The 16,887-nt window shown below is 40.1% G+C and overlaps 2 protein-coding genes across 5 annotated transcripts in view; one reads left to right on the top strand and one right to left on the bottom strand.

The window, feature by feature from the left end:
- The first annotated feature begins 12 nt into the window (after nt 1-12).
- CCDC121 (coiled-coil domain containing 121) lies at nt 13-3,623 on the top strand. The gene is given in 5 exon segments (XM_027621986.2): nt 13-208; nt 210-415; nt 887-1,632; nt 1,635-1,703; nt 1,706-3,623. Coding segments are annotated over 5 exon segments (1,305 nt in total). The 5' UTR covers nt 13-67; the 3' UTR covers nt 1,849-3,623.
- Nucleotides 3,624-5,789: 2,166 nt separating this feature from the next.
- ZNF512 (zinc finger protein 512) overlaps nt 5,790-16,887 on the bottom strand; it is a 31,330-nt gene continuing 20,232 nt past the window's right edge. For 2 of the 4 annotated variants that reach the window (XM_027621984.2, XM_027621985.2), the window contains exons 10-13: nt 13,393-13,494; nt 12,414-12,476; nt 11,155-11,253; nt 7,751-8,059 (exon numbers count right to left, since the gene is read on the bottom strand). In XM_027621984.2, coding sequence (XP_027477785.1) covers nt 7,751-8,059; nt 11,155-11,253; nt 12,414-12,476; nt 13,393-13,494 — 573 coding nt within the window. Of the gene's footprint in view, nt 8,060-11,154; nt 11,254-12,413; nt 12,477-13,392; nt 13,495-16,887 lie in introns of all 4 variants that reach the window. The other 2 variants (XM_027621982.2, XM_027621983.2) reach the window with 2 other exon arrangements.

Below are 16,887 nucleotides of genomic sequence, written 5' to 3'. Positions count from 1 at the left end.
GACACTCACCGTCGTAGGGGAGGGTCTGGGAGGAGCAAAGCTCTGGTCCCCAGAAGGGCGAGACGAGATGGGATCCCCAAGACAGGGCCCCCACGGGTCGAAAATGAGGAAAGTGCGTTTCTCTTTCGGCCCCCAAGGAGCGGGAGAACCGGCTGCTGGGGCTTACTCGGCAGCCGATGAGGTTCAGCAGCTCAGGGCTGGACCGGCCCGGGACTGGGGCGGAGTGCGACCCCGGGGGTTGCTGGGCAGCGTCGAGACCGGGGGAGCACGGAACGGAGAAACTGCGAAAACTTTCCGCAAGGGGACGCCATTTCCAAGTGTCGCAGGCTCCCGACAACCGCGCTCCCTCCTTGGCAGTCACGGTCAGTGAACCACGCCGTGACTTTGGAGATGAACGCTTGGATTCCTGGAGCAAGTAGGTACTGAGGGGGCGCTTCCCTCCAGGAAGTGTCCTCGGATACCGGAAAGGTGGTGGAAAAGCCGGGAAATGTATTGCTACTCTCGACCACACCCGGCTGTACCTGTGGTCCTTTGTAGCTACTGCAGTGTTCAGTAAATCCTAAAATCTGGTTTCACACCCCACACTCTACCACTTGCGGGCGGTGTAAATCGTGGCCAAGTCATTAAATTCTCCGAACCTGTTTTCTCTTCTTTAAAATGGAGGGAATACCTCACAGGGTCGTAGTGAATGCGTACTGTAAATTGTAAACTACACTCATTCATCTTTACCCCTAGCTGTATTCCCTGGTGCCTTGCATAGTGGCAGAACCATAATAGGTTCTCAAAAATATTTTCTTGTATGAATTACAGTACAATTGTGCATTTTGTATTTACTAAATTTTCATTAAGAATTGATGCGGGAATGTCTCACTTGTTCTTCCTTCAGGTTTGCTAAGGACTCTAGGAGTTCCCCTCCACCATATCTTAGTTTAATAAATAATTTTTTCAAGCCAGAGAAGCTAAGAAACTCAGAGATGAGGTTTAAAGAGAAGGCAATGGTGGAAATGATGAAGCTGACCAACCAAATAAAACAAGCTCAAGTCCAGCAAGAATTACTAATAGAGGAGACCAGGCAGCTGTACGCTGAAAAGTTACTTGTCCAGACTGAAAACAAATTCTTCCTGGAATACCTAACCAACAAAACTGAGGAGTATGGAAGGCAGCCTGAAAAGCTGTGGAACAACTATTTACAAAAAACTGAGGAGATTGAACGAAGGAGGCAAGAATCAGCCTCCAAATATGCGAAACAAACTTCAGTGTTTAAAAGGGAGCTCTTGCAGAAGGAAAAGGTCCAATTCAATTTAAAGCAGCAGTTGCAGGCACTGAGGAATGTTTCACTATTAAAAGAGAAACAGGAGAGAAAAATACAGATATTACAGGAGGAGAAGAAGAAAACCCAAGCTGAGACAGATGCAAAGAAACAGGAAGTCCGGGTCCAGTTACTCCAGGAAAAAGCATTCCTGGAGAAACAACTGAGTGAGCCAGACATGAGGCAGTTGGGAAAGAGAAAAAGAAAGGAGCTTCACAGGAAGGCCCAGGCCTTGGAGCTGGAAGCAAAGCAGTACACTCTTGAGTTCTACCGCAGCATCGGGAGAGAGAACCGGGAGTTAGGGAAGAAATTACTGCAGCAAATCAGCAATGCCAGGAGTTGCAGGCTATTGAAAGCCAGTTAAAAAATCAGAAGCATCAGCTACAGCAGGAACAGTGTATGTGCAGTGCTTAATCCGGGGGAGGCAACGATTGCAAAGAAGGCATAATTGGTGCCCAAGACAGGATGCTCCAAAGGCCACAGTAACACCTCCCCTGAGTACCAAACCAAGGATTAATCCAAAGCAATTCCTAAAATAACACTGATTCAATAAGGACTGGAGTATTCTTATGTGCTGCATACACCTGGTTTGGAAGGCTTTGGGACCTCAGACTGCTATGGTAAAACATCCATCATGATGTGTTAGTGTGAAAGATTAGGTGCGTTTTTCCAGCGGTATGCTAGACATTTGTGCCACCAGCTTCCTTAAGTAGGTTTTTTCCTTAATTAGATCTTGTTAATACGGGATGTTCCTTAAGTCTCCAGATAACCTAATACCATTTCCCAAACACCAGTACATTAAACTAACTCAAGAAAAGCACCTTGAGGTAGTGAAAGGCAAACAGTTGTGTGATTGATTTCATCTAGCTAAGTTAGATTTCTAAGACTAGCATTTCAGATTGACTTTATATAGTGCCTTCTGCTCTGTAAACAATCAGTTATCCTCATGTCTCTTGGTCAGCTGCACACAAAGAAGGCAAAGTGCTTTTCAGCTCTTTTCCAGGTCTGCACCAGTGACCAGGCGGGTCCTGCTCTAGTTTTGTCAAGTGAAAGAGTAATCTAACTAAAAGGCATGTTCAGTAAGAGCTATAGGCTGGAGGAGGGGGGCGGAGCACTGGGCAGAATGACCTTTTGTCTGATGCTCAGCCCCGACAATTTTAGCTTTGAATAAATTGAGAAGGGAAGAGCAGATAAAGGGGATGTCTGTTAGGTCAACTCTTACTTTTGAAAATCTTGTCTGTGAAGAAATACCTCTAGCATTAATGAGGTCACTGCTTATTTCAGGAAAACATATGAAAAAGTTTTAAAATACTGGGACAACTTTAAAGAGTCTTGTGCCATCTATTTCCCTAACATTCTAAATTCTAAAACAACAAGTAAGATTAGTTAATGTTAGATATAATAAGTACTTCAGTTTTAGGTTACTTATTACATTTTCTTACTACTGTGTGTGCACTTGATAGTACATGAAATGCCTTTTGTAATCAATATGTGCCTTATGTTTGTTTAGAAGCACTGGAAATAATATTTTTAATTAGTAGAGACTTTTAGGGTAGTTTTTAAAAAATTTTTTTGCACTTAATGACCCTACTGATGGCTGGACTAGTTATTTGCATCCTGAATCCTAGTACAGGAATATAATCCCATATTTTAACATCACTCCTCTATGGGAAAATAAAATCAACTTTGTTTTCCAGAAATTGTCAGTGATGAAAAACTTCAAAATAATTTTCCTGAATTTTCAGTTTTATTCCTATATAAAATGAATTCCTTTAAAACTGTGGAGTGAAAATTTTTTTCTCCCTCAATGCCTTCTAGCTTTAACAATGTTTTTGTTAAATGTGTAGTTTGTTATTAAAAATAAAAACCTTAGATTATAATGTATCTGTTTTCTCCAGTCTCTTTTCTACTCCATCACTCTTCTTACTATTGCTTCCGCATGTCTTAACTCATATTAGTGTACACATAATAAAACTGCAATTTTAATACAGAAAGTAGAATTTTAGATAGTATGCAGGTACCTTAACCTGAATACTTTGGTTCTTGAGCTGAATATACAGGAAGACTGAACTTGAAAAACATGGTAACCAAGACAAATTTGAAGCCCTATTCTCTGTGGATGCAAAAGTACAAAAAAGCATAGGAAAATACATACTAAGGCTGATGAGGAATTGGAAAGTAGGAGGGATTTAGAATCTTATTATTCTGTTGTGAATTTCCCTTCTGCCTTTGCTGTCCCAATTTTCTAACTGGGGAGTAGATAACTTCTGTCCCATACATTTATCTTTAATTCCTATCATCCCAGATAATGAATCTGGTGTATTGCATTATGTCTATCCCTTTCAGAGTGAGGCCTCAAGGGCTTGAAGACTTTTGAGGGTGAATCGTCTGATAAAGGTACTTTGAAACCCATACCTGCAAGTGAGCAATAGGTTGGCCAACTAATTTCTCAACCTACTTTTAATCTGCTTTGCTATGAAGAAAATTAAACAGGGTGATGTTACAGAAAGTGCCTTTCGATGGAAAAGACATCCAAGGTGAAACTTAGGTTAAGACCTAAATGATACAATGAAGTCTACCTTGCAAAAACCAGGGAAGAAGCCGTTCTGGGCAATGGGAACAGTGAAGGTAAAGGTCCTAGGCTTAGTAGGTTCCAGGAACTAAAAGGTGAATGTAGCTAAAGTGTATTGGGGAATGGTCAGAGAACAGAGGTGGAGTAGAGGGAGAGGAGGCTAAATGGGTTAGCAGTGGGAGCAGAAGGCCTTTCAGCACAAAGAGGTAGTGACTAAGTGCACTGGGAAACCAGCAGGCTTTTAGCAGGTGAATGAGGTCTGATTTACAATTTTAAAAACTCAATACAGCTGTTACGTGGCGTGTATCCAAGCCAGTAAAAATCAGAAGGAAACAATCAGGAAAGTATTATGGTCTAGCCAAGAGATGATGATGGTTCAGACCAGGGTGGCTGAAATTGAAGTAAACAGAAAGAAGAGAAGACTAAAGGGTGAAGGGAAAATGAAAGGTTAAGAATGAAGCACAAGTAAAATTTCTAAAATGTTCCCTTTTAAGGAGATGAGCAGAATAATTGGTGAGAACTGATTTTTAAAATGAAATATTTCAGACACACAATACAGAAGACCAGAACAAACTCACTATCCACCTTAAGAAATAAGGACTTACAAATTCACTTGTAGTCCCTCTGAATCCCAGAAGCACTGTCCTAAATTTGGTGTTTATCATTCCTGTGCATGTTTTCATGCCATATATACATATGTATATATGATATTAAACTATAAATATACTAAATACAAATATATACAATATAGCATAGAATATTTTTTACATATCCATAAATATAGAGCATTGTTTTTGCTTCTTTTTAAACCTTATATAAATGGCACACTTCACATACACTGTAACTTGCTTTTCCCAGACATTATTTTTGAGATGTATTCATGATACAAGAAGCCCTAGTTAATTTTGTAGCATACAGTATTCCACTGTATGATTCTATCCCTTCTCCTGATGGACAATTCGACTAGTATGAGAGTAGGCTAACAAACCCAAGAATGTATAATGCTTCAAATAACAGGTATTTTTTTTATCTGCAGCAGTCTCAGACAGATGTTCCTGGTTGGCAATTAGTCCTTCATGGGATGAGTCAAGGCGTCAACTATTTTCCATCTTGTGCTCTGCCACCCCCTAAAGCCACTCTATTATCTGCATCTGGCCTGAGGAAGGGGAAAGAAAGCATAGAGCTAACATTCACTTTCTTAAAAGTTCTAGCCTGGATGTGACACACGTCACTTCCACTCACATTCTTCTGCTGAGCAGTTAGTTGGCTACCCCTTCACTACAGGGGCAGGGGGCTAGAGGGCTGGGAAACATAGTTTAATCATTTGTCCTATAATCCTGTAACTCTGCAAGGTGAGAGCAGATTTTGGTGGACAGCTAGTAGTCTCTGCTACGCGTTGTAAATGATACCATGATATCATTCTTTGTTTATGTCTCCTCGTACACCTGGGCAAGAGGATTTTTCTCTGTATGTACCCAGGAGTAATAAAACTGCTAAGTCTTAGGGCATATTTTGAGCTTGACTAGATACTCCCAAATCATTTCCAAAGTGATTGTAACAATTTACGTTCCAAACTGTGCATGAGAGTTCACATTCTCCACCACCTGGCTATACTCGATATTTTCAAATTTATATTATTCCAATGAATTTGGTTTAAAAATTTAAAAACTCTAGTATGATTACAATACTCTCTACTGAGTCCTGCTGAGACCTGGCCTCAGGAAGGAAAAAAAATTTTTTTAAGATTATATTTATTTATTTGAGAGAGAGCCTGAGCAGGGGGAGGGGCAGAGGGACAAATGGACTCCCCGCTGAGCAAGGAGCCAAATGCCGGGCTCAATCCCAGGACCCTGAGATCATGACCTGAGCTGAAGTCAGATGCTTAACTGACTTAAGCCACCCAGGAAGGAAAAATTTTTAAAGTGCCTGCAAGAGCCCCGGATGAGACTGGACAAGTTTCCTGTATTAATTCACTTTAATCTCAAACAAATTACTCATTTTAACCAGCAGATTTCAGGGGATAAAAAACTACCAACCCCGCATTTGGTACTTCTTTAAAACGCACTCCCACGTCTAGCCATTTTCTTACCCCCATATACTGTGTCAGCAAGGAGTCAAGTAGCAGGTCGGAGTCAATGAACAACTGGAAACATCATTCTAACCGACAGTCATTTATTTCTTTTGTCATTGCCCAACATTCCCCAAGTCTTACTCACCAGAAATTAATATAGCTTCTTCATTTCTCCTCCCTGACAATCCTCATCTACCGAAAGGGTTTTAAGGGTGCAACTGCCAATGAAAATGTAGAGTGGACATACCACATCCTTGACTTGTTTCAAAACTATCTATTCTGGCAGTATCCAAATCTGGTTTCAATGCTCCCTTGTTTGAAAGTGGTCTTCACAAAAGCCCACATTTTAAAGCTATGTGGAGCAGCACAGAATACAGAGTTCAAGAGTAGTAACAGCCTTTCAGAATTTGAAAAGGTAGTATTTATCCATATCAGGGTTCAGGGTCCTTGCTTTTTATGTGGCAGATGCCACCAAAATTGGCAAGAATATATAAGACCAATATTTGTGGAGAAAGGGAAGAGAATCTAGAAACCCAACAACAGAGCTGTTCTGAACAATGCTCCAGAGAAAGCCAGCCTCAAAGAAAAGTAGCCCACTAGACATTTTTTATCAGGTAGGCATGAGGTACAGAAAAGGAATTTTTCTTTCCAACACCAGAGAAATATCTACATCTGGTGTCAAAAGTCTCAAGATATAAAGAGGACAGAACTCCACATAAAAAGAGGACAGAGGACAATATTCTCAGAAAACTCCAAGAGACAGAGGTTGGCTAAAGGGAGGAATAAAGACTTAGCACAGTGTAGACTAACAAGTGAGGTCAAGTCCAGAGGAGAAGGAATGTGTACCTTGGCTACCAATCTTAGTGGCATTACCAGGAACACTAGGATTCTGGGTCAAAACATCAAGTGCAATGTGGTATTTCTCAATCCTTAAAACTGGGGGAGCAAACAAGCTTCTGGAGGGCACTGATCATAGCAACTGATGAGGCCTCAAGCCCCAAGAAAGTCGAGGCAGTATTTATTGCTTCTTCTACTTCCTTCTTTCCAATCATTTTCACGTTTGGGACATGTTAATGTTTGGGCTGCTTTTCATGCTTGTGGGTCTAGTCAGACAGTCACTGCTACTTGGGACAAACAAAACATTTCCCAATAAAACCAGTGGTAGAGAGGTTCTAGCTTTTTCATCCTAAATCCATTTTCTTACTTTCAATCCTAAAACCATATCGAGAGAACAAACAGCCTCCATAAAATCTGTTTCCCAAGGAGACAGGATAAGCTTATTATATGAGTGACAACAGTTCTAGCTTCTAGGATTGTTATATCACAAATACAAAATGATAAGTCAGTATGATTTTAAAAAATTAATTTGGAATTGTTTTATAAGCGAGATGACGGAATGACTACTTAATCAGTGGAGAGTCCAAGAACATTCTATAGCCCAGGAAGGAAAAGGACAACCAAACGGGTTTCTCAGTTTTGTACAGGGCAAGAGGGGCCCATAGTTGGCCTTAAGAGGGAGCTCTTTGGGCAAGATAAGAGAAAAACAAGAGGACTCCAATGAGGAATAGCAGGAAAACCTACCCAAAAGGGTTGGGGGTGGGGGTGGGGTCAAAGTGAATAAATAGGGAGAACGGTGAAATTTACACAGGAGGAATGAGCTGAGAAAGTCACAGCCTTACACAAACAGCTGAAAGAGTACATTTCCCCTCGCTCAGCCCCCGTGACTCAGTCCTCCCAGCACAGGTCCCCGTGACAACAGCGGCACATCCGCTCTCCTAGGAGCTTCCACACTGCCTGCCTACTTCCTTCCTCGTTTATGATTAGTCTTTGGGGGCTTTACTTTCTGGAACTGTGCTGGCACCGGCTCCTGCTCCGGTTCCTTACGGGAGGTCGACACTAGCAATTCCTCGTTACTCCTCCTCTGATCCTTCCCTACTCTAAGACTCAGCTCTGCCTCAGGAAGCTCGATGCCAGGCTGCTGCAGCCTTCGCAGAGACCTTCTGCTCCTGTGCTGCTGCCTCCGCTTTTCTTCTTCTTGCTGCCGCTGCTTTATCTTCATTAGCTTTTCAAAGCTTTTGGTTGTTGTTGGGTTTACAACGAACCAATCCTACAGAGGCAAAATGGAAAAATCATCCAGTCAATACACAGTAGAGAGCACAAAGAATGGGTGCGGGAAGAAATTCTTTTCTTTTTTTAAAGATTTCTTTATTTGAGAGAGAAAGAGAGCACGAGGAGGGGGTGGGGCAGAGGGCAAGAGAGAATCCCAGGCAGACCCCTGCCAAGCACAGAGCCCAACACAGGGCTCGATCCCACAATCCCAAGATCATGACCTGAGCTGAAATCAAGAGTCCGACACTCAACCGACTGAGCCACCCAGGCGCCCCCGGTGTGGGAAGAATTTCTAAAAGGCATGGTTAGGGCAGAACGCAGGAAGAAGGAAACAGATAGGGAACCATAGCTTGTAATTCTGTACTTTAAACTGGGAGAAATTCAATACAGAGTAGTCATGAGCATTTATTGTGTAAGACATGATTTGGGGTACTTCAGTAGGTGATCCACAAAGTCTGTTCACTTAGCATCAACCCACTCATTTATCTCCTTTATAAAAATCTCATGAGATATAAAGCACGGGGCCATACGAGATTCTTATTTCATGATAGTATAGTGGTTAAGGGCATGTACTTTGCAGCCAGACGGCCTAGGTACAAATCCCAACTGTTTCTAGCTCTGTGACCATGGGGAAATTACTTAACCTCTCTGAGGCTCAGTTTAAAAAAATAACAGTTGAGGAACATGGAATCCAATTATGAAACATCCTTGCAAGAGAAAGAAAGAAAGAAAGAAAGAAAGAAAGAAAGAAAGAAAGAAAGAAAGAAAGAAAGAAAGAAAAAGGAAGAGAAAGAAAGAAAGAAAGAAAGAAAGAAAGAAAGAAAGAAAGAAAGAAAGAAAGAAAGAAAGAAAGAAAGAAAATGAATTTCAACTTGAAATCAAGTGATCTGATCAGTCTTCTAGGTCTACCTACCAATTTACAGGAATTACCCTGAGAGAGGACCACCACCACAGAAATGCAATCAGCAAAATCCAAAATGTGTGTAAACGTATGTGACAAATGACTGCTTCTTCGGAGGAAAGGGGAAACTCCTAGACCTGCAGTGTCCAGTGAGAGAGTCACTAGCCACATGTGGCTAATAAGCTCTTGAAAAACGGCTAATCCAAACTGAGATATGCTTTCAATATAAAAAATACACGTTAAATTTCAGACTTAGTATGAAAAAATGTAAAGTATCTCATCAATAATTTTTATTGACTACATGTTCAAAAAATAGTATTTTAGCTATACTGGTTAAATATATTATATAATATGTTATGTTGATATATTGTTGATGTATTATCAACATTAATTTCACCTGTTTTCTTTATATTTTTAAAAATGTGGTTACTAGAAAATCTTAAATTACATACTTGACTCAACGTAACATTTCTATTGGATAGCACTCTAGAATAAAGCATACAGTATATGGACCTTTTTTTTTCTTGCTCCTGATTTGAACAAGCCAACTGGAAAAAATTATGAGGCAATCAGGGAAATTTAAATAATTTAAATAATGACTGGGTATATGACGATATTCAAGAACCACTGCTAATTTTTAGGTGTAATGATGGCTGTGGTTATACATTTTTAAAAAGCCCTTATATTTTAGACACACACATCAAAAGAAGCAGTGACAGTGGACATGGTATGTGGAATTTGCTTTAAAATAAGCCTTTAAGGGACAAGAAAAGTGGGTGTGATTATAAAGGAAAACAAGACTGGACATACACTGATGTCTGTTAAGACTATTCATTATAGTATTCTGTCCATTTTCATGTATTTGAAAATTTCTGTTAAAAAAAAAAAGTAGTATAAGAAAATGTGAGGCCAAGAGGGAAGAAGAGAGTAAAAATGTTTTACCACTACATATAATTCATAAATACAGGCACAAATCATTGAACTAATGCTTGAGGAACAAGCCCCAAACTAAGTGAAATTTGTTGGCTCCAACTTTTTAAGAAGAAACTGGAGAAACAGGTTGACTACATAAAGGCCAGATTCTGTCAGGAGATTAATTATCTTTTAAATAATTCCTGAGGTATAAAAAGGTACCCTATTATTGTAAAAAAGATAGGACTGCCTTCCAGAAGAAATCTCAGATATAGAAAGGGATTCCCAAAGCTTAAGCCTGTAAAACAACAGGGACCACACCTGATGACACTAACTACAGCCCACGTTGTTAAGAACTATTAAATGGGAGGGCAGAGAACAGCTAAAGGCGCTTGCTCTTTTTCCTTATCAGGCAACAATAGTTTCTACAGTAAGATCTTCCAAGAGAACGCACACTCTACTCCTTTAGCTTTTGCAACACAGGTATTTAATTATACAGGAAACAATTTCTCTATTCACCTGTATTACTAAAAACTTGTCCTAAGAGAAAACTCTTGACTTTCTGAACCTTAAAGCATTTTTATACAGAATTGATTCTGTAATTTTGAATATTTACAAACCTTAAGAAAAGTTTAATGAACCCTAGATTTACTATGGTTAACTTCTCTTCCCTTTTTTCCTTCTTTTCGTCCTTTTGCTGAACCATTTGCAAGTTATCTGCAGACTTATTTCATCCCTAAAAACCGGCATAGATCTGCCTAAGAACAAGGGCATTCTTCTGCACAACTACAATACAGTGATCGCGTCTGGGAACATGAACACTGACTCATTACTATTATTTAATGAGTCAGTATTCCAATTTCTCCAGTTGTCTCACTAATGCCCTTTATAGTTGTTTCTCTGCAGTATTTGAAACAACATTAAAAACCGGTTGCTCAAAGACATTAGAATAGGAGAAAACAGAAGCATAGAGATGCCTATAAAACAAGAATTCCAAAAGTATAAATTCAGCCTTGTGCCCAAATGCCTGATTTAACTGAATTTAAAAGAACCAGAAGAGCTCAGGGATGCTCACACTTACAGTGAGCTCAAATGCTTTCACAGAAAAATATAATTATGCCTCTAATTTTACGAAGTATTTTAACTCCATCTCTGGTAACCACTTTCGAGTTACTTTCCTCAACAGTCCTAGCCCATAAAAACACACAAAATGCTCCTTTCTTGGGGCATATGTATGGGTTCCAGAGGATCACAAAAACATGGGCTCGCAGGGACCTCACCTCGGCATGGACAGAGTTGATATGATACTTGACACCACTCTCTGACACAAATTCTTTTTGACACAGAAGACACTTGTATTTTCCAGCCACAAAGTTTCCCTGTTTTCAAGAGAGAAAGAAAAGGGAATTACTGGTAAATTCAGGAACACATACCTGGGTCATGTGTGGGGATCATTAGAGATGAGAAAAGGGGATTTTACTTCAGCAAAGGTAAGAAGGAAGAAAATCCAAAACAGCAATATATTTAGGAAAACCAGATTGGGCCAGACAATCACTACTATAAATCTATCCTAAAATAATTCTATACGTAATACCCCCACCCCCTCAACTCAACCTGAAGTTCTCCTACTTGTCTTATAGAACGTAACATACTTTTCTATCTTCCCTTGTTTCTGTCACTTCACTTCCAGGTTCTCTTGGTTCCTCTTCCCAAATTATCAAACTCCTGAAGTTCACCAGAGGCACCAATGTATATAATTCTTCCCACTATAATCCACTGCTCCAAAGAGTGCCTTGGACATCCAAAATTAAAGAAGTATCATCCATAACACCTAGTTGAAGGGCTCAGACACTAAGATCATGATGACAAACTCCTTAGTATTCCTGGAAAGATCTGGTTTGGATGCCTACACTCCCATGCTGCCTTGAACTGAGACTTCTCTCCCCTCCTGAGGCTCTGAGTGTCCGTGGTGTTCATTTTGTGTCAAGAGATATTTCTGAATGGAATTAAAAAGTGGCAGCAGTCCCCACAGCTGTGGGTTGTAGGGCACCTGGGTCAACACAGAAAAGATTCAGTGAGGTGAACAGCTGTCTGCCTGACACCCACAGAGAGAGCCTACTTCTCATCCCCAGAGGCCAGTATAATTCAGATGGGATTAGAGGGTCTTCATCAATCCAGCTAAGCACATGTAAGTTGATTCTAGAAAGTTTAAGGCCCAAGAAGACAGGGCAGGCCCAAGGCAGGAGAGGCTCAGGTGGAAGAAGTTAAATCCCTGGTAGAGGGTCAGAATTAATATTATTTTTCTCCAAATTCTTTAATTGGTAAGATTTAAGGCTATGTTGGCTTTTTCTGTATCTTGGACATATCCCGGCATCCCACCCAGAAACAAACCAAGAATCTTTAGGACATAAAAAACTAAATCAGCCTCTGGAAGATAACAGCAAACAGGACAACTAGCTGTTCACCTAAACTGAATTCTCTTCCATATCAGACTATTTTAGAGGTCACGTTAAGATAAATTGTTCAGAAAGTTACAAACCAAGGTACAAGAGCCCAGGTGAGCTTTAAGGCCCGATACACTACTGTAGACAGCCTCACAACCCTGAAAAAGAGAAGAAGAAATAACGTGAAGATCATACCAAACCTCATCCTTCTCTTAGCAATCGGTCGTTTACCCTGACCAACCGTACGTTTGGAGGGAGAAGCCCAATAAATTACACTGCAAACCAAAAAGGGAAAGAATTCACACATAAGCCGCAAAAGCAAAAAGAGAAAACCAAGGATAGGTTTAAAGAAAAAAAAAAGTGAACAAGCTGTTTAGAAAAGCTGGAGATATTCTCTTCCCCGGGACTTTTTCTCTGACACTTAGAGAAACAGAAAATTGCACAGTAAGATTTTTTCTAATCTGCCTTCTTCAGTACAAATGTGTCTCCTATTTGAGCATCTGCTCCTTCCCCAAGTACTGCATATATAGCTGTGGTAGGTTAAGAAGGCTGGAAATTCTCTGCCACTCTTCCCTGTGAGAAGTGGAGTCTACTTACCCTCCCTTTGAATCTGGGTGAACCCTGTTTCCTCTGACCAACAGAATGCCATGGAAATGATGCTGAACAGATTCTGAAGCTAGGCCTTAAGAGATCTGCAGCTTCCACCTTCACGTTCTTGGGATACTCAGGAGCCAGTTGCCACGTACCCTGCTGGTAACCCACTATACTCTGATGGAGAGAGGCCGTGTGGAGAGCCGAGCTCCCAGCCAAATTAGTTCCACAGAAGCCATCTTGGACACTGAGGTCCCATCCAAGCTTGCAGCTAAATACCACCCATGAGTGATCCCAGCGGGTGCCATGTACAACAGGAGAATGTTCTCTGAGCCCTGGCAGAATGAGTGATTTATAGAATTCTGAACAAATACAATACTTGATGTTTTAAACCACTGAGGTTCAGGTACTTCATCATGATGGAATAAACAACTGAAACAAGTCTGAAAACATTTACTGAATAAATGAATGAGAAAGAACCACCTGGTTAGGGCACTGAATGCGATGATATTTCTTGATATCTGACTTCCATTTGTGTAAGACTTCCTGGCTGAAGGTAGGTAGCCCAGGGCGAGTATATTTTAACTACAAGACAAGAAACATTTTATTGGAGGACTCCAATTTCCAACCAAAATACCCCAAAAGTTTCACACCCAACTCTTCAGGTTACATAATTCTGGAGTTTAACAAGCATAGTTTCATACACAGAAAATTGTAGTATGTAAGACCTTTAAATACAAATTTACCTGAAACTGGTAAGTACAATTGTCTATTGTTTAATCTTAGGATAGTCTGACTTTTAACAGAGGGCAGGAGACTTTCAGATATAGCACTTCATCTATAGTTTGAAAAAGCTTAATGACAGAGCATTTACACAGGTAAAACACTTGTTACAAAAAAGACAGGGATACAAATATGTACTGTATATAAAATATACTTATCCTATGTATACTTACAGGGTACACATATACACACACATTTGTAATACATCCAAAAGAAATATATGTAGATGGGGAAAAGGCTAGAAGGCTATAAATGAACATGTTAACAGCAGTTGTCTCTGGGTGGTAGAATTTTGAGTGGTTTTAATGTTTTTTCCCTGCTCCTCTGCACTTCTCCTTTTTCTTCAAAGGTGTCATGTTAATTTGTTTTGTTTTGTTTTAAGATTTTATTTATTTATTTGAGAGAGAGACACAGAGATAGTGAGAGAGCACAAGCAGGGGGAGGGGGCAGAGGGAGATGGAGAAGCAGGCTACCTGCTCGGGCTCCCTGGAATCAAAGCAGGGCTCAATCCCAGGACCCTGGGATCATGACCTGAGCCAAAGGCAGACGCTTAACCAACCGAGCCACCCAGGCACCCCAATTTTTGGTATTTTAAAAATTCAAACAAAAACACTGAGGTTCAACCTAAAACAAAGATGTGAGAGAACTCTGGGGATGGAACACACGATCTTTCCTTCTACTGCCCAAGTAGAATTAACTATTCCTCACGCTCGCCTTCATGTGCTTTTTGACACAAGTTAGTCTCTTCTTAAAACTGCAACTGTAGTTTCCAGAAAAGAGACAGCTAGCACCAGGAGAGACAGTTCTTACAAAGTCCACCACAGGTAATAGCTATATTTCCAGTGAGTAAACGATCCTCCTGCTTGAAAAAAATAAGTATCTGAAACAGATACTGAGACAGAAAAACAGAACCAAAGCCCATTGAATTTAAGGGGAAGTAAGGAAGGCACCCTAAAGAAACTCTGGCAAATCTATAAAAGGAGTCAGAGCACAGAGCTGGCTTTATTTATAAGCACCTCCTCTCCTCTGCAGCTAGTGTATATGTGTCCATCTAAAATCCTTTTATAGTGATAGCAGAATATTTACAAAAACTATTATATTCATACAATAAACTATCATATTTATGCAGCTATAAAAAAAAGAAATGAGAATAATCTCAATGAACACATATGGAGTGATTTCCAGGATATACTTTTAAGTGAAATAGAGCGAAGTACAAAAAAAGTACCTATGTAAGAAAGGAAAGAATATAAGAAAAAACGCATTAATGTATGGTGATTAACATAACATAAAAAAAAAAAAATCTGGCCATCCATCCCATAAAAACCTAAGAAGGATAAACCAGAAACTACTGAGTGTGGTGATCTTTGCGGGGAGCAGGGTGGGAACAGGATGGAAATAAAAGGGTACTAAGAACAGGACGACTGGGAAGAGACCAGTGGCCCTTCTCTAAGAAGACCTTTAATACAGGTCTGACTTTTAGAACTATGGTAACGTTTCACACACCCCCAAGATAAATGACTACTTTCAATTAAACAGGACATACAGGGAACCCAAAATGTAACAAGAGTAACATATGAACCTAAAGATTACAAATGCGAAACCGAATGAAAGGGGGGGCCAATCTAAGTAACTATAAAATAATACTCTGATTATATAGTATAAGGCCAAAGATGAAAAGAACTGGAACAAATACTGTTCTCTAGTTAGGAAATCTGTTTTGACAGGGGTATGGGTTAACAACTGTAAAACTATGTTATACTAGGGCTAAGCAAATAAGTAAATATATTGTACACAATGAGAGCCAGGTCTCTCACTGTTGGAGAAGGAGTTACAAATAAGCACAGAGGAAGACAAGAATGATCCTGGAGTCCCGGGATCGAGTCCCACATCGGGCTCCCCGCTCAGCGGGGAGTCTGCTTCTCCCTCTGACCCTCTTCCCTCTCGTGCTCTCTAGCTCTCATTCTCTCTCTCTCACATAAATAAAATCTTTATAAAAAAAAATGAAACTTGCGGTGTTGGACTGGAATTGAAGGTATCACAGCCTTAAATATGTATACAGATAGAGAGACATAAAAATGAACACAAGAGAGGGGGAGCCTGGGTGGTGCAGTCAGTTAAGCATCCAACTCTTAAATTTCAGCTCAGGTCATGATCTCAGGGTCCTGGATCAAATCCCACGTTTTGCTCTGCACTCAGAGTGGAGTCTGCTTGTCCCTCTCCCTCTGCTCCTCCCCTCACCCGCTCCCTCACTCTCTCAAAAGGATAAATGAAATCTTAAAAAAAAAAAAAATGAACACAGAGTGTGTGTATGACCCATGAATATACATATATATGTATATGCATATACATATGCACCCTTGGATACACACACACACACACACACCCTAGCTCTATCCACCAAGAGGGCCCAGAAGCAATAACACCCAGCAGGAATGAATACACCTAGCATTCAAATCTTGGTTTTTAAATATATTCTCCAATAAAAGAAATCAGGATTCCTTGGAGAAATGGTTGATTCCAGGGCTAGGGCAGGGAATATATGAGATGACCCTACAGCATCTCATGGTGTCCAAAAGTAAAAAAGTATTCAAAAAAATGATAGAGGCATGTCAAAAAGACATAGGGGCCCACTCGGAAGAGCTCTTGATGGCCAACTCTGGGACAATTTGAGCCACAAAATTAACAAAAATAACAGCATTGTATTATAATGCTACAATAAAATATCCATGAGTCCATACTGATATAAGCAGATTAATAGAAGAAAAGGACGTATCTTTCTGACAGAATTCCAATTAATAACTGTGGAAGAAATAATGGAAATACTAAACATCATTAGGCAAACAACCATAATAATAATTGTTGCAGTCATGGATGCTACGTTAAGTGGGCAGAAGTATGATAAGATAAGGGTGGTTGTATAGTGTCAATCCCCCACAAAATATTCACTAATTACAAGGGGGAAAACTGTAATTTTGCCTTGGAGAAAACTGGACAACACATCCTCATCAAGTGATCAAAGTTATCACCCATAAAAAGACACATCAATATCATATACCTCCTGATACGGTGCACTGAGAAGGGCCAACACTGCTTCAGTGGTATTCTTGATAAAAACATAGGACCCTCAATCTAATCTCAAGAAAACACTAGACAAATCCCTATTAGAGATATTCTACAAAATAACCAGCCCGT

The sequence above is a fragment of the Zalophus californianus genome, chromosome 8, assembly GCF_009762305.2.
Source record: "Zalophus californianus isolate mZalCal1 chromosome 8, mZalCal1.pri.v2, whole genome shotgun sequence".
NCBI classification, from domain to species: domain Eukaryota; kingdom Metazoa; phylum Chordata; class Mammalia; order Carnivora; family Otariidae; genus Zalophus; species Zalophus californianus.
Note: the sequence above shows the minus strand (reverse complement) of the source record. Positions and strands in the feature narration are given on the sequence as shown.